Consider the following 18,700-nt stretch of genomic DNA (forward strand, 5'->3'; position numbering starts at 1 on the left):
TAAGTGAAACCATATGATAATTGACTCTCTGCTTGACTTATTTCACTCAGCATAATCTCTTCCAGTCCTGTCCATGTTGCTACAAAAGTTGGGTATTCATCCTTTCTGATGGAGGCATAATACTCCATAATGTATACGGACCACATCTTCCTTATCCATTCATCCGTTGAAGGGCATCTTAGTTCTTTCCACAGTTTGGCAACCGTGGCCATTGCTGCTATAAACATTGGGGTACAGATGGCCCTTCTTTTCACTACATCTGTATCTTTGGGGTAAATACCCGGTAGTGCAATGGCAGGGTCATAGGGAAGCTCTATTTTTAATTTCTTGAGGAATCTCCACACTGTTCTCCAAAGAGGCTGCACCAACTTGCATTCCCACCAACAGTGTAGGAGGATTCCCCTTTCTCCACACCCTCTCCAACACACGTTGTTTCCTGTCTTGCTAATTTTGGCCATTCTAACTGGTGTAAGGTGATATCTCAATGTGGTTTTAATTTGAATCTCCCTAATGGCTAGTGATGATGAACATTTTTTCATGTGTCTGATAGCCATTGGTATGTCTTCATTGGAGAAGTGTGTGTTCATATCTTCTCCCATTTTTTGATATGATTGTTTTGTGTGTGTTGAGTTTGAGGAGTTCTTTTTAGATCCTGGATATCAACCTTTTGTCTGTACTGTCATTTGCAAATATCTTCTCCCATCCCGTGGGTTGCCTCTTTGTTTTGTTGACTGTTTCCTTGGCTGTGCAGAAGCTTTTGATCTTGATGAAGTCCCAAAAGTTCATCTTCGCTTTTGTTTCCTTTGCCTTTGAAGACATATCTTGAAAGAAGTTGCTTGCTGTGGCTGATATCGAAGAGGTTACTGCCTATGTTCTCCTCTAGAATTCTGATGGATTCCTGTCTCACGTTGAGGTCTTTTACCCATTTTGTGTTTATCTTTGTGTACAGTGTAAGAGAATGGTTGAGTTTCATTCTTCTGCATATAGCTGTCCAGTTTCCCCAGCACCATTTATTGAAGAGACTTTTTTCCACTGTATATTTTTTCCTGTTTTGTCGAAGATTATTTGCCCATAGAGTTGAGGGTCCATATCTGGGCTCTCTACTCTGTTCCTCTGGTCTATGTGTCTGCTTTTATGCCAGTGCCATGCTGTCTTGGTGATCACAGCTTTGTAGTAAAGCTTGAAATCAGGTAACGTGATGCCCCCAGTTTTATTTTTGTTTTTCAACATTTCCTTAGCAATTCAGGGTCTCTTCTGATTCCATACAAATTTTTGGATTATTTGCTCCAGCTCTTTGAAAAATACCAGTGGAATTTTGATCGGAATGGCATGAAAAGTGTAGATTGCTCTAGGCAGTATAGACATTTTAACAATGTCTATTCTTCCAATCCAAGAGCATGGAATGGTCTTCCATCTTTTTGTGTCTTCTTCAATTTCTTTCATGAGTATTCGGTAGTTCGAGTACAGATCCTTTACCTCTTTGGTTAGGTTTATTCCCAGGTATCTTATGGTATCTTTGGTTAGGTTTATTCCCAGGTATCTTGGTGGTATAGTAAATGGAATCGATTCTCTAATTTCCCTTTCTGTATTTTCATTGTTAGTGTATAGGAAAACCATTGATTTCTGTACATTGACTTTGTATTCTGCCACATTACTGAATTGCTGTATGAGTTCTAGTAGTTTGGGGGTAGAGTCTTTTGGGTTTTCCATATAAAGAATCATGTCATCTGCGAAGAGAGAGAGTTTGACTTCTTCATTGCCAATTTGGATACATTTTATTTTTCTTTGTTGTCTGATTGCTGTTGCAAAAAAGCAAAGGACTTCTAATCCTATGTTGAACAAGAGTGGTGAGAGTGGGCATTCTTGTCATGTTCCTCACAGCAACAATTCTTTTGCTCTGTCTTTATCTTCAGTTTTTCCTCTTTCTTCAGTCCTTAGACAAAATATGAGAGTCTCCCAGATCTTAAACAAAATATTAGCACACCAAATCCAGGAATATATAAAAAGGAAAATACACCTCATGGAACAGAGTATCAAGGTCAGAAACAAATCCACACATATATGATTACTTACTTGGTTTAGGACCAAGATAGCACTGCAGGATAAGGTACAGAGGACAACCTGTCAGTAAGTGGTGCTGGTTTAATTTTCCACATTGAGGTTGTGGGTAGGGGTAGGGAAACAAAAGGTGCTGTCCTTTCACCATTAATAAAAAAGTTAACTGCAGGCCTGCTTAGAACTAAATTTTAAAAGCAAAACAATACAATTTTAGAAGACAACAGAAGAGACTATCTTAATGATCTTAGAGTAGGAAAAGATCTCTTAAACAGGATACAGGCACCATTGCTCAAAGGAAAAGAGTGATAAATTTGATTCCACTAAGAATTTTTCATCAAAAGACATTATTAAGAGAGTGAAAAGGTAAGTCAGAATGGGAAAAAAAATATTTGTAACACATGTAATCAACCAAAGACTTATTTCCATATTCTATAATCAATTAATAGACATCAATAAGGCAATCAACCCAATATAAAAATGGGAAAACACCTGGGAAAACACATGGGGAAGTGCTTATATAAAAAGAAGCTATTCTTCATTAAAGTAAGGGAAATGCAAACCAGTAGTTCAATAAGTAGGTATTACACATCCATTCGATTAGCAAAAATTAAAATGTTGGACAATTCAAGTGTTGAGGAGAAGGAGCAAAAGAAATGTTTTAATGTCACTGTTGGTTATATAAACTGGTAAAATGTATTTAGCATAGCCTTCAAAAGCTGCCCTTGAATCAGGAATTCCATACCAGGGTAAAGATTCTATAGAAATCTGTGTTTTTGTGTTCCAGGATAAACACACACACACACACACACACACACACACACACACACACACACCAGCATTGTTCATAATAGCCCAAAGCTGGAAATAGCCTAAACCCATCAAGAGTAGAATAGATGAGTAAATTATGATATTTCCATGTAATATAGTAACCTACAGCAACAAAAATGAACTAATAGATACATGTACATGGGTGAAACTTAAAGACATAACCTTGACCAAAACAATTCAAGACATGAGAAATACTCTTTGATTCTATTTACACAGGAGTTCAAAAACAAGCATAAGCTATATTTTTAAGAATGAGTAATTAGGGGGGCACCTGGGTGGCTCAGTGGGTTAAGCCTCTGCCTTTAGCTCAGGTCATGATCTCAGGGTCCTGGGATAAGGCCCTAAATTGGGCTCTCTGCTCAGCGGGAGCCTGCTTCCCCCCCCCCCCCCGCCCCCTGCCTGCCTCTCTGCCTACTTGTGATCTCTCTCTGTCAAATAAATAAATATATTTTAAAAAATGAGTAATTAGGATGAAAGAATGTGAAGAAAAGCAGAAAGTAAATAGGCTAATAATCATGTGAGTGGTTATCTCTGGGCATTTGGGGGTTATAAGGGAAGAGGTACACTGGGTCCTTACAGGGTATTGGCAGTATTTTGCTTTTTGACCCTGCGGGGTCACATGAGTGTTTGGGTTATAGTTTTCAAGTAGTACACTTCTTTTTTATGAACTTTTCCTTGTTTGCCAAATTTCCATCACAAAAAATATCCAATCTTCTTTCTTCCCCACACTTCCTGATTCTTCTGGTTAGAAGCATCTACAGTGCCTCATAGAGACTTAGAGTTGTTATAGTAAGACTACAGAGAGTACAAACAATTTAGTCTTTAAAAACAGAAACACTTCTGAAGTAGGTTCTCAAGGATAAAAAAAGCTTTGACAAGAGTGAAACATAGCATTTGACCCTATTTTCCTTCTAGTTCTGTCCAGATTAGCTTAAAAAACTCCTGAATTGGGAGGAATATATGCATTGTAACTCTGAAGAAGATTGGGGATGGGGCAAGACAGGGAAGTATGAGGCTTGGTGGGAGTGGTGGAGAGAGCAGTGTGGCACCTGGCTGGCTCAGTTGGTTGAGCATCTGACTCTTGATTTTGACTCAAGTCATGATCTCTGGGTCGTGAGATGGAGACTTGCATCGGGCCCCCTGTTCAGTTCATAGTCTGAGATTCTCTCTCTCCCTCTGCCCTTCTCCCGACTTGCTCTCTCTCAAATAAATAACTATAAATTATTATAAATAAATAGGTTTCATTTATTTGAGAGAAAGAGAGAAGGCCTGAGTGGGGGTGAGGGGCAGAGGGAGAGGGACAAGCCGACTCTGCTGACTGGGAGCCTGACGTGGGGGGTTCCATCTCCATCCCAGGACCCTGGGATCATGACTTGAGCCAAAGCCAGATGCTTAATAGACTGAGCCTCCCAGGCACCTCTAAAATTTAAAATAAAGAGAGAGAGAGAGAGAGAGAGAGAGAGAGAGAGAGAGAGACAGCATCAGAGTTAGTGGAGTGCCATTTTGGTAGACACGGCCACAGCAGGAAGCCTGGGCTAAGAGCTTTCCTGCTGTGTCTTTCCTGTCTGCATATGTATCACCCAGTGAAGAATCCAGCTTGTCTCTGAACCGCCTGGTGGAGATCCTAGGACACCTCTGTCAGAGACAGTGGGTGAGATCTTAGACCTCATGGTACTGTAGTTTATTTTCCCTCTTTCCATTCCTCTCATCCCTTCTACCTCAGGCCCAAGAGTCTTTTTAAATTTAATTTTATTTATTATTATTTTATATTTTATTTACTTATTTGACAGGAAGACATAGAGAGAGGGAACACAAGCAGGGGGAGAGTGAGAGGGAGAAGCCGACTCGCTGCTCAGTAGGAAGCCTGATGCGGAACTTGATCCTAGGACCCTGGGATCATGACCTGAGCTGAAGGCAGATGCTTAACTGACTGAGTCACCCAGGTGCCCCATGAGTGCCCACTTTATTTTATTAAGTGCCTTGATAACTCTTATGTAGGTGACCTCTGGCACTGACTACCATTACCCAGAAAAACTTCCTGATAAGAAGAGTCACCAGAGACACTTGTTATCAGCACCACGCTCTAACCAACTGAGCTAACCGGCCACTTACCAGAGACACTTGTTAAAAATCCAAATTTCTGGGCTCCATACCAGACATGTAGAATTAGAATCTCCAGGGAAGGGGCCTGAGAATTTGTTTTTTAAGCCAAGGCCCAGGTGACTCACAGAGAATTCTGGGAAATAGCTTTAAAGACTTCTACCTTTTATTTTGTTTTCCATAGTGTATTTACAAACAAAATATTTATTTATAAATAGTATTTTCTTTTTACATTTTGAAAAAATAAGTACCATGTTGAAAAGGAAAGATTCCAAACTGTAAAATATATATATATATACTTCTCAGTGCTGGACAATAGATCTATTTACACATCATCTCTCTCCTTGAAGTCACAAAAACATCTTAAACTCAACAAGTTCAAAATGAGATCACCATCTTCCCTCAAACCCAACTCTCTTCCAGTGTTTCCATATCTCAGTGATAGCATTATTATCAACCCACCACGCCTAGCAGAGATCCCATCATCTCAGACTCCTTCCTCTTCTTTAACCCCCAGTCCATCCGAGTACTAACCAGGCTCAACCCCGCTTAGCTCCTGAGATCAGACGAGATCAGGCGCATTCAGTGTGGTATGGCTGTAGACATCAGGGAGATTCAAATTAAAACCACATTGAGATACCATTTTATACCAATTAGAATGGCTAAAATTAACAAAGGGTAACCCTCTTATACCATTGGTGGAAATGTAAGTTGGTACAGCCACTTTAGAAAACAGTGTGGAGTTTCCTTAAAAAATTAAAAACAGAGCTACCCTACGACCCAACAATTGCTCTACTGGTATTTACCCCAAAGATACAGATGTAGTGAAAAGAAGGGCCATATGTACCCCAATGTTCATAGCAGCAATATCCACAATAGCCATACTGTGGAAAGATCCAAGATGCCCTTCAACAGACAAATGGATAAGGAAGAAGTGGTCCATTCACACAATGGACCAGCCATCAGAAAGGATGTATCCAACTTTTGTATCAACATGGATGGGACTGGAGGAGATTATGCTGAGTGAAATAAGTCAAGCAGAGAAAGTAAATTACCATATGGTTTCACTTACTTGTGGAACATAAGAAATAGCATGGAGGACATTAGGAAAATGGAAAGGAAAAGTGAAAGGGGGGAAATCAGAAGGGGAAATGAAACCAGAAAAGACTGTGGACTCTGAGAAACTAAACTGAGGGTTTTAAAGCGGAGGGGATAAGGGGATGGGTTGGCCTGGGTATGGGTATTAAGGAGGGCACATATTGCATGGAGCACTGGGTATTATATGTAAACAATGAATCTGGGAAAAGTACATAAAAAACTAATGACATACTGTATGATGACTAATATAGCATAATAAAAAAATTTAAAATAAAAAAATAATCCCCAGTCCACTTCACTGATGTGGGTAACAAAAGCCGAAAGATTAAATTTCTGTACTACTTACAGCCCACTGACAAGTCCTTGAAACAGGCAGAGTAATCTTCCTCTAAGAGCTCACCTGCCTCAATGTTGACACTTTGCTAAGGGCAAAAGGCAATCTTAGCCTGACCCCGCAGGATCTTATGAGTATATATACTTTTAACATACAGAGATTCCTTTGGAAACATCCTTTATCTCTACCCCTCAACATATATATTAGCAATCATACTCCAAGCATAAGGCCCCACTGATACTCATCTGAAGGGTCTCATGACTGAGTTATAACAGTAATAAATGACCTTTTCTTAACAATAGATAGCCCCCTCAGGGTCCTGGAAACCTTATTTCCAAAATACCTTGACGGCTTGTACTGTCCCTAACTCCCTCCCAACTTGAAAGTTTGTAACCAGCTACCCCTCATGACCTCCCACCAACTCTTTCTGACCATGGGTCCTGTCCCTGTGCTTTAATAAAACCACCTTTTTGCACCAAAGATGTCTCAAGAATTCTTAAAAAAAAAAAAATTTGACAGAGACACAGCAAGAACACAAGCAGGGGGACTGGGAGAGGCTGAAGCAGGCTTCCTGCCAAGCAGGGAGCCCGAAGCAGGGCTCAGTCCCAGGAACCTGGGATCACAACCCGAGCTGAAGGCAGACACTGAGCCACCCAGGCGCCCCTCAAGAATTTTCTTGACCATTTGCTCCTAACCCCAATATTTCCACGTCACCCACCATATTTAATTCCATCTTCAAATCTTCTATTTTACTTCCTAAATTGTTCCATTTTCTCTACTTGTCTTTATCTCCTTGTGCCCACCCAATCCATTTGAAATACCACCAACACTAACTACCACCCATAGACCCTAATTGGCCCTGTTCATATTCCCCCATTGCAGTTGGAATGAGCTTTTCAAAACACAAATCTGTTCAGGTTAATTCCCTTCTCTGTTTCTCAAGAAAAAGACAAACTGTCTCAGTATGGTCGGCAAGATCTGGTATCTAGTTTCATACTGTAACACTCCCTGTGATTCTCTGTGCTAGCAGCATTGGGCTTTCAGTCTCTCAGGCTTACAGTGTTCTTCCCTGACGAAAGGTCTTTAGACATGATGTTCTCTGTTTCCTTTTCTTCATTTTTTCAGTATCTCATCCTTCAGATCTCCAATCCAGTATGACTTCAAGGAATTTTTCCCTAATGTTTCTGACCAGTTTAATGAATGACCCTCTTATAAGCTCTCATAGCACATATGTCTTGCAATTTTCATTTATTCCTTTAAATAAGTGTGGTTTACTTATTTGTTGAATTAGACCTTTTAGCATTCCTTTAACTAGAGTAGTTTGTTTCCTTTCTCATCTTCTCTGGTGTTTTCCTTTTTTTAAAATATTTTATTATTTAACAGACAGACACAGCAAGAGTGGGAATACAAGCAGGTGGAATGGGAGAGGGAGAAGCAGGCTTCCCGCTGAGCAGGGAGCCTGATGCAGGGCTAGATCCTGGGACCCTGGGACCATGACCTGAGTCCAAGGCAGACGCAGAAGTATAGTGTTACGACTAACGACTGAGCCACTGGGTGACCCTTCTGGTGTTTTTTCCTGATTTCACTTTCTTAGAATCTATCCCAGGACAGTTTTAGGATTAGTAGGGAATAATTCTTTAATATCTGGACTCAGCTGAAGCACCACCTTCATTGGTTTTCCATATCCTCTCTGGCTGCTGCTGCTTTCTCATTTTTCACTCTCTTGAACATTTGCCTCTATCATAGTACTTATTTACCCTGTATTTTTTGGTTTGTTTTCTTGAAGGTTTCTCTCACTAGTGTTAGCTGCTTTAGGGCAGCTCTGTTATTTATCTCTGTATCCTTACACTTAACACAGGATTTTGTCCTCAATATTTGGTCTTCCCTCACTGCCTGACAAAGTGTTTAATATAAAGGAGGCAGACATATAGTGTTACTTTCAACAATATACATATTTCTATTCAATTTCCCCATCTGAAAAATGATACCTAAAAAGTTGTTTGATTTAAAGTGCTACTGATTCAATACATCTCACCCTCCCCTTCTCAGGCCTAGTCTCTCCTCTTCTGGAGCAATTAACTAGGAATTTTGTCTCAGGATTAGGTATTTGGGATATCTGGCACCTGGCTAGTTCTTCTTTGTTTCCCCCACCCTGTTTCTTTCCCCCTTTACAACAGACCATGATGGCTCAGTTAAAACTAGAGAACAAATCACTAGCAAGTAGAAAATATTTCTTCCCTGTTCTCTTAGAAAAGGATACTCCTGAGGTGAGGAGATATATTTGCATTAACTGCACAGGCCTTTTAAAAATATGCTTTGAAATAGCAAAGGATGAAAAATGAATGGTTAAATTTTCATATTGAAATAGATGAAATGTTTTCCTATTTTCTTCTAGATTTGTAAAATACCTGACTCAGAGTGCACAAGAAGTAAACTTTGGCCCCCCCTCTTCCCTTCATCCTTTCAAGCTTACAAAGCTGTAACTAAAGATTTAACAGTGAGGATAAAGAACTCCACAGTGAATTATCTGGTAGCTCCCAGTATATTATTCTTACCAATCAGATCCTATGTTCAATTTCTTAAAATCTTTAAAAAAAAAAAAGGGGGGGGGTGCCTGGGTGGCTCAGTGGGTTAAAGCCTCTGCCTTCGCCTGGGGACATGATTTCAGGGTCCTGGGATGGAGCCCCACATGGGGCTCTCTGCTCGTCAGGGAGCCTGCCCCCCACCCCCACTGCCTACTTGTGATCTTTGTCAAATAAATAAATAAAATCTTTAAAAAAAATCCTATGCTCAATTTCTTACTTCACCTTACCTGGTTGCTTTGCCAAAGTTTACATGTAGCACATGAAAACAATGCCACTCTTCAAAAACTATGGAAAATTTAAAAACATGTAGGTAAATAAACAAAATAGAAAAACCCCACGAAAAATGTTGACACAAAGGGTTAAAACATGTCCCAGAGGTAAACCATGACCAAAGCTTTTGCTTGCTTTTCAACCCTTCTTCACTGTTTACCTTGTGTGGTTCAAGATCTTTTGTTATTTAGACTTTTCACTTCCAGGTGACTAGGAAATCGAACGCTCTCTAGCCAATGTTTCAAATCTGGAGTAAACGCAGCCTGGGTGGTTTATTCGTGGGCCCACGTATCACGACCTCTTGAGTTCAGAGTTTTAAGATAGAAAACTCGGCTTATGTTATCTAAGGGTTTGATATCATCATCATCTGGTATTTGAAGCTTACCACACACGGGTGAGGTAAGCGTCCTGTCATCAAATGACCCTTTTTGACGTCCACGAGTGATGAAAGCCTCAAGCACTTCTGGAGTCTAGGCTGAATTTTCTCCATCGTTTTGTTTGGGAACCGGCCTCTTCTAAGCTGTGTGGTTTTATCAACTTGCTCTGCGGCCGGCTGCATGACCGCGGATCGTGGGATCCTTTAAGGAGGAGTCCTTGCCAGACGCACCCATCTCCACCCTCAACCCCACTCGTCTCTCTCCCCCGGTCTAGGACCACCAGGATCAGTTTCGGGGTTGTCTTTCTCCAGTGAGAGCTGGGAGAACAGGCTTGCAAAGAATAAGAGGAGGCAGAGGAAAAGAAGTAACAGTTGCGGTAAGACTCATAATCAATGGCAGTATACACCCCCGAGACGCCACGATGAGCACCCTACTGAGCCGCGGAAGCCAGAGGGACAAGCGCCCTCCGGCCAACCGCCCGACTGGCCCGCCCCAACTGCCCGCCCCGGTCACCGTCACGTGACCGGGGAGCGGCGCGCGCCGGCCGTGGCGCCGATTGGCCCGCGGCGGGAGCGCGGGGTTTGATGGGAAGGAGTTGGCCGGGCCCATCGCTCTGTCGGTGGCGGCTGCTGCCTGCTTTGGAGGCAGGCTGCGCGGTGGCCGCCGAAGCTGGCAGACGTGGACGCAAGCGCCGGGCTTTGCCCGCTTCTTGCAGGTAAAACGTTCAAAATGAGGGCAGTTGGGAGGGCTTGGCAGGGGGGAAGCGCGCTGGGCTCTTCTCGGGGAGATAGCTCCGGTTTCCCTGCTTGCCTCTCCCGGGCGCCCCCGCCCCATTCCGAGTGGCCTGAGAGCTCTGCGGCGGCTGCTAGTGCGACTCCCGCCGGGCTGCGCGCTGACCAACGTCGCCTCCTGCTCCCCTTGATTTCCCAGCAAAGTGCCAGGGGTGACTCTGGCCACCACCCGCCCCCACCTCCCGCAACGGGAAGGTAGTTTCCCAGCCTTGTTGTCAGAGAGACCGCGGGGTGAATAGGTTGAGCTGAGCATCGGCTCTTTGGCCCACCTATGTCGAGACGAAGGGTCAGAAGGTTCAACGCTAAGCTGTCGCTTGGAGTATTTTGTCCATCTCTTTTTGTCTGAGTTGTGCGGAGGCGCCACGAATTGGACGGGTCGGGAGAGACGGAAAACTGTCAGTGTCATGCTGCTCGGCCCAGGCATGTGGGCGTGGACTACGTGGTGCTTAGAGAAGCCTGTCTGCGGCTGTTGTCGTTATTTGAGGGAAGGTGGGCGGTGTAAGGGGTGGAGGAAAGGGCGAAGTTGCGTAGGTGTCACAGGCGCGTCCCAGGAGAAGAGCAGATCTGAACGACATCAGTCGTTGAATTGATGGCTGGCTCGGTTGGTGGAGTATGGGACTCTTAATGGGGGAGGTGGGGGTTGTGAGTTCGGGCCGCATTGGATGTAGAGATTACTTAAAAATAAAAATCTTTAAAGAATAGTTTAATTCTTTAATATTGTGTATGACGATTGAGAGAGTTGGTATTAGTGAACTCAGTTTTGCTGATGGTGCCCTCATGGTAGTAAAACCCGTGACTCACGGAGTTTTCCATGTTCCGCTTTTCCCAGTTGGCGTCTGGTTTATGTCAATTGTTTTCTCCTATCTCTTTGGCCTGGGTGTCACCATGAATATAACTGACCCTGTTCAACAGCAGTGTGTGTGCATGTGAGTAAGCTTGGCTTCAGGCATGTGTTCAAACTGGCAGGGAATGGCAGGGAGCGATAATCTCTTGTTCTCAGCAGCCCCCATAGTTCCATTTCAGGAGGAAGTTGATTTTGAACACGTTTTTAAAAACAAGAGTGCATTTAAAATTAGAATGTTAAGTTTCTCTGTCACCTGTTAAGATTAGCTCACCGCTCTTAAAAAATTTACGGTGTTTATATATTTTTAACTTGATAGAGAATCTAAGAAGTTATATGGCTATGAACCAGACATGATTTAATATCCAGATCTTTCTACTTAAATAGGCATTTTTGGTAGTGTTTAGTTCAGAATGAACATCAACTTACCATGAAGACCATGGTAAATCAGCATATAATAAAAGTGCTTTTAGAGGTGTACTTCTTTTCAGTAATTTTATTTTTGATCAATAAATATGGTGATTTAGGATATTTCAGAATTGCTTTTTCAGTTAGAATAGTTGAAAGAGTTCTAGAACAAATCACTTTTTATCTTGAATAGTACAATAGAGAGGCACTGTTGATGGTGACTGAGTACTTTGCACTTAGGTTTGGAACTTGATAAACATAAAAGTTAACTTTCTTTGCTGTTTTAATGGAAGAATATGCAGAGTATATATATTTTTTATATACTAGAGCACATGAATACAATTTCCGTTAAAATACAAACTAATTTATTTTTCCAATTTTAAAATTATGAAAATAGGTACCTTTTTTTTTTTTTTTTAAGATTTTATTTATTTGACAGAGAGAGAGGGAATGCAGGCAGGGGGAGTGAGAGAGGGAGAAGCAGGCTTCTGGCTGAGTAGGGAGCCAGACCTGGGGCTGGATCCCAGGCCTCTGGGATCATGACCTGAGCTGAAGGCAGACACTTAGACTGAGCCACCCAGGTGTCCCCCATATAGGTACTTTATAAGAAGATAGAAAGGTTCTGTGTGAGGATTATTGTCTGTACTACATGTGCTTCCTGATAAATAATGATAATAATGGCTAAGATTTATTATGTGCTCACTACTTGTTGGACACTGTGCCAAGTGATATTTAATTTCATTTTATTCACACAACAGTTCTGTGAAGTGTAGATATTTTCGCCACTATGTAAATGTAGAAACTGAGGTTAGAGAGTTTAATTTACCTCAGATCACATTGTTAGTATGCATCTGAGCCATATTTTGATTCAGACCTTTTTTACTCCATTATTTTATTTCTTATAAAGACTTATTTATTTTAGAGAGAGAGTGGGGTGTGGCGGGGGAGTTGAGGAGCAGAGGGAGAGAGAATCTTAAGCAGACTCTGCACCTTTCACAGAGCCCCACGACCTTGAGATCACAACCCCAGCCAAACCAAGAGTCAGACGCTCAACCAACTGTGCTATCCAGGTTCCCCTCCATTATTTTAATATGATTTGAAGTGAGCTGAAAATTTGAGAACAACATGACCCAAGGTTTTAAATTCTGATGCCCAAACCTGAGTGTGAATATCAGTTAGTAGGACACATTGAAATAATATAGTGGGTATTATTATTTATTGAAAAACACATTGGATGTATCCAGCTCTTAAGGTCATGTCAGATGCCATTGTGATATCAGAGTGAAAAGAGACGACATATTCGTGGAAGAGTTCTTGGGGATAAGCCATTTGAGACTGAGCAATCAGTCCACTCAAGGGCAAACATTGATTTATGCTTCAGAAAGAAATGCTAGTTATTTGCTTCTCATATATCTTGGCGTGTGTTGGAAGAGATGGACTAGGAAAAGGCAATGGCCACAGCAGTAAAAACAGTTTGTTTTGAGAAATTAGTTATATGTTGGGCACTGCTGTAAATACTTTCAAATGCATTATGTCATCATTTCAGCCTTTCAAAATTTAAGAGTGTCCTTAACTATCCCTCTTTTCCTGAGATACTGAGTAACTGAGAGGTTAAGTAACTTATTTGCCCAAGGTTTCATAGTAAGTAATGGGCCACAGGAATTGGAGGTTAAGTAACTTATTTGCCCAAGGTTTCATAGTAAGTAATGGGCCATCTAAGATGTTCGTGTGGCAAGGAGGGAAAAAGTGTTTGAAAATAGAAGAGGTATGAAATTAAAGCTATATAGAAAGACTGAGTGTTATGTTTCATATCTGTTGGAAAGTACTACCATTACATGAGTATTATAGCAAATCAGCTTCTTTAATAAATACAGGAATTTGGAATTTTAGGAAAATTGCTGGAACAATGAGGGTTAACTCATTCTTTGATTATGATCCTGAAAGCATGGATAGGCATTTAATGACTATTTACCCTAATGTTTTAGAGGACAAATCTTAAAGCATAATACTCTGTTTCAGGGATCTTAAAGACTAAGCCATAGTTTGAGTCATTAACTTCAAAACAATTCTCCAAGCAAATAATTGATGTCAAGGTTGGTATTAATTGCAATATTATGCAATATTTCATATTACACTTAAAAAGTGATGTGCAGTAAACAAGTAAAGGCAGTACTTGCAGACTTTCAATACCAATTCTGCCCCTTGCAGGTGCTAGCTGCCAAAATGATTTGGCAAATCATTTAGCTTCTCTTCCATGCAGATTTAAGCATTCAGATTTAATCAAATGAGGAGTTGGGCCACATGATACACTGTACCAACACTGTCTCTTGTGTTTATAACTTACTTTCCACTTCAGTAGCTCTGTTTACCAGTGATTTGAGAATGTCAGAGGTGCTTTCATGTATTTGATATATAAATATTCCAATCTAATTTATACAAAGCAAACTTTAATTTTGATTTTATGTTATCGAGAATAACTGTTTGCTTCATAAAAAGCCACAACTAAAACCCTGTGTCTGGCTATGCTACTTAGTATTTTTGGAAGCAAATTTCTTCATTTCCCTAGCCTCAGTTTCTGACATTTATAAAATGGGATGATAATGGTATCTAAATAATAAAATTCATGTAAAGCATTTGTTTAGGGCATACCAGAGATAAAGTATTTATCAAATATTTAACTGGTATCTTTACTGTTGTCATTACTTTTTTTAAATGTTGTCTTAAAAAATTATTTATTTATTTATTTTTTAGTGAACTATACCCCCAACATGGGGCTTGAACCCGTGACCCCAAGATCAAGAGTCCCATGCTCTATCGACTAAACCAGCCAGGCACCCCTGTTATTACCTTTAAATATTAAAAATTCCAATTTTTAATATGTATACACTTAACTCGGAGGCATATAACTGTTACAAACCAAAATGTGTAGGTCAGTTATGTATAAAACACTGTGCTAGTTACCATACAATTAGTTCCCAAACACTATATACTTTTAAAGTACCAAGTTCAATGGTTCATATAAATCGCCTCCAAACCAGTCACCTTTCTTGGTGAGTATTTTTAGCATCTTAAGAAGGTTTTAAGATCTATTTAATGTTTCAACTGAGAGATTTATACTTCTATTCATTAAAGTTTCTGGATTTCCTACCACTGCATTTTAGAAATTTGAATACTGAGTTAATATTGAAGGATTAATAGTTCTTAGGTTGCAATTTAAATGTGACTTGTAATATTCGTTTATAAACACCAAAACTTTTTAGGACAGTTCATAGCTATTTCTGGTCCTAGAAATCACTTTGTAAAGTGGAAGTATTTGTAATTAGGATCTTTGTTATTTTTCTAAACAAGAAAGTCCAAGATTGGTATGCCTTATGCTAATTCTAATCTGTAAAGAGTGTTGTGGAGTGAATGTATTTCCTTAGAACTGGCGTCATTTTTAATTACATTAATGGTCTTAAAAAACCTGAGAATTATGGCGTAACTTCTTTTGTGTGTGGAATGAAGTAGTTTTATACACTGAGAGTATCTAACTATTTCTGGTAAAAATATGTAAATTTGAAAGTGTACTTTCACTATTTCTATATAAAAGAATAAAAAAGATCCATAATTTTGGGCTGCTAAGTTGATTTAGAATCTAAGATGGCTGATACATTTTCATCCACATGGTAATATTGTAATACATTTCAGAGTCATAGAAAAATGATTATAAGAAGGACATAGATACACAGCTAGCTCACATGAAGGTCAACTGGCTTTAGAGACTTAAACACAATTTTTTTTTTAAGATTTTATTTATTTATTTGACACAGAGAGAGAGTACAAGTAGGGGGAGTGGCAGGGAGAGGGAGAAGCAGGGTTCCACAGAGCAGGAAGCCCAACGTGGGCCTCAATCCCAGGACTCTGGGATTATGACCTGAGCTGAAGGCAGACACCTAACCAACTGAACCACTCAGCTGCCCTAACTTAGACACAATTTCAAAGAGAAATGTTTGAGTATTGGATCAGTAGTGAACAGACTGGAAGTCTGAAGATAGGGTAGTTTGTGTGGTTTTTGTTTGTCTCTCTCTCTCTTTTTTTTTAATTAGAGAGAGAATGACAGAGGGAGAGGAAGAGACAGAATCCCAGGCAGGCTCCATAACCAGCACAGAGCCCAACTCAGAGCTCCCATTTCACACCCTGAGATCATGCCCCGGCTGAAATAGAGAGTTGGATGCTCAACCCACTGAGCCCCCCAGGTGTCCCTGAAGATAGTAGCTTTGAATCCTGTTACTTCTGAGCCAATCGCTGAATGTCTTTTCCCTTAATTTTCTTATCTGTAAAATGGTAATAATGAAGGCTATCCTGTGAGAAGTGCTGGTATATTAAGTCTAATTTACAGAAAAGAAAATTAAAGCTCAAAAGCATTAAATGATTTGCTCAAGCTCACTAGTAGTCTTGTAACCTTTATTTTCTTAGTCAGAATCCATGGGCTTTCTGTTATTACTTGTAAAATAACATTATTCTAAACATTGTAAGATACCCCTAATTCTGAATAACTAGTTTAGTTGGGAGACAGCTGAATGATGGAAACGTTGTATCTAAGAATGTAGAATGAAAGTAGTATGGTAAAACTTTTCTTACAACATTAGGGGACCTATTTTATTTATTTTTCCCACTCACGAGGAGACTTACTTTAAAGAACAGCAAGTTGCAAAGTGGTATGAATATACACTCCTAAAATGCCTTGCCTTTTTAAAAGCCTTTTCAGCTATATTTTCACTTTTAAATGTGTCCTGGCATGGAAGAAGGGATTTCTTGAAGGGTAGATTTTATCCCAAGACTATCTGAACTAAACTTCCACATAAACGGAGTTCAAAGAAATTAATATTGTATAGTATTTTAGGCAGTATTGCAACATCTAAATTTTAGAGTGGGTATAGTGTGTGTTTAACTTAAATTTTTTAAATACTTGCTTTATTTCTAGTTGTGAATTCCTTTGGACAATTGATGATATTTATCACTGTGCTCATCTTCTACACATAAAAGATGGGTGGATTATTTTCTCGATGGAGGGTAAGTTTTCTTTACATCCAATTCTTAGTCTAATATAAAGTGTCATATAAACCTACTTGTAAAGTCTCCTTTGTGCTATAGCCTTGAGTAGAGCTTGATATTACCCCTAATTCTATTTAATTTTCTTCTCTGATGAATTAGTTGTATATTTGGACGTTAATAGTTCTACTTGCTATATAGGTATCTTAATGACTGTTTAACATGATTATGTCACTTTGACTTGTGGATTATTTTAATTTATTTATGCATTCACATGCAAATGGTTGTATTTTCTTGTTTTCTTCTTATATTGCTTACATTTCAATCTTATTTGAAAAATAGTTGAAATTACTGTTATTGTTGAACTATTTGAAATTATAGTTGTATGCTGTGTAACACTTAATGTTTTTATGGGCTATATCTTTTATTATGTATTTGCTGAAGTCATACTAAGTATACTTTTAGGAATTAAAGCTTAAAGAAAATTTGAAATGCAGTTTGATTTTATTGGTTAAGGCTTTAGAGGAAGTATCTCCTATTTAGTGCTATAAAATATAAAATATATTAATAAATGTTCTTTCTAATATGAGAGAGGATAGTGTAGTCTCAGAGAAATTACTTTGCTTATTTTTAAGTCCTTTTTACCATAAGGAGTCTTGCAATACTTGGTAGACTAATTTTGGGACTGTTATGGAAATGCTTTGTTTTGGATTGATATTCTATTGACTCTCTGCTCCTCCCTTTAAAACTCTATTACAGTTCTGCTTGAGGAGCAAATTTGTTTACCTTCCCTTTGTCTTTGTTAGGTTGAACCATATGAAATCGCCAATATTCAACTGTTTTGACTTACATAAAAAGCAATTTCATATGGTTCAACCTAATGTTAAAAACTCTTATGGGAACTATAATGAATTGATATCCACTGCCCTCTTATGTTATTGAGTATATAATTGGTATTGTATGAGACATTTTGCATGAGATAATTTGGCTGGTTTTTATTGTGGGTGCATAAAAAATATTTTTAACAAACTGTGCTATAATGAAGTATTCTTAGATGTCTTTTACAAATCTGATCTTCAGAAAAATACTTTAGGAATTCAGAATGAAGGTAACCTGTTAATTTTGACTTTCAGAGTCCTAAGTGAACTTTTAGCAATAGTAGATCAGACCATCTTTAGTCTTGAGCTTTTAAATATATGATTTCTTTTGAATAATCATATCTAAGAATAAATTTTTCTTGGAGGAAAACTTTCTCTATAAAAGCATGTTCTATTGGGATTAGGAATGGTAGAAATTAAAAAAAAAATAAGAATGGTAGAAATTGAGCTGTTGGAGTTGAAAGCACCTTTAGGACTAAAAACCCAAGTAGGAAAATGCTTACTTCTGTAACCTTATGTAGTTCTGTTTATAATTATAATTTTATTTAAATCTAAATCTCATTAATAAACAAGAATACATATTACTTCAGATTTGAAAAAACTTATTTTTGAATTAAAATGTTCTTTTATGATTTTATAAGTCAAAGTGTTTCTAAGTTTGCAGTAACAAATTTTAATGTCTTATATCTGTTTTTATAACAGACAAAACCTTCAACTGTAGAAGTTCTGGAAAATATAGATAAGGTATGATTTTTGGCTCTGGGGTGTTTTAATTCATCTGGGTATTGCATAAATATTATTTTAGTATATTATTTTGGAGACTGGATCTGGCTTGGGAATTTAGAGATGATATAGAGTAAGCCTGAGAACTTTAATGTTATATTATCTAAAAAAAAAAAAAATCAGAAATCTCTCAGGGACTTAAGAAGTCTGTATCACTAGAACCTGTTAGTATGAAATTAGATTAGATGTATAGAATGGTGTAAAACAATGTTGCAGATGGGATGAAGTAGATTATAAAATAGTCTGCAACGTTTTATCAGTCCAAAAACTTCATAAACTTCATTATCAAAAGTGCCTATTGCTTAGGAATATCAAGAG

General features: G+C 39.0%; 1 protein-coding gene across 4 annotated transcripts in view; it reads left to right on the forward strand.

Moving 5' to 3' along the window:
* The first annotated feature begins 9,936 nt into the window (after positions 1-9,936).
* Positions 9,937-18,700, forward strand: part of LNPK (lunapark, ER junction formation factor) — an 81,757-nt gene continuing 72,993 nt past the window's right edge. Inside the window, exons 1-3 of one of the 4 annotated variants that reach the window (XM_082690273.1) lie at positions 9,937-10,026; positions 16,654-16,742; positions 18,302-18,343. In XM_082690273.1, the coding sequence (XP_082546399.1) occupies positions 16,716-16,742; positions 18,302-18,343 (69 nt within the window). In that variant the 5' untranslated portion in view covers positions 9,937-10,026; positions 16,654-16,715. Of the gene's footprint in view, positions 10,027-10,206; positions 10,366-16,653; positions 16,748-18,301; positions 18,344-18,700 lie in introns of those variants that run through there. The other 3 variants (XM_082690275.1, XM_082690272.1, XM_082690274.1) reach the window with 3 other exon arrangements.

The sequence above is a fragment of the Mustela nivalis genome, assembly GCF_964662115.1.
Source record: "Mustela nivalis genome assembly, chromosome: 11".
In the NCBI taxonomy this organism is placed as follows: Eukaryota; Metazoa; Chordata; class Mammalia; order Carnivora; family Mustelidae; genus Mustela; species Mustela nivalis.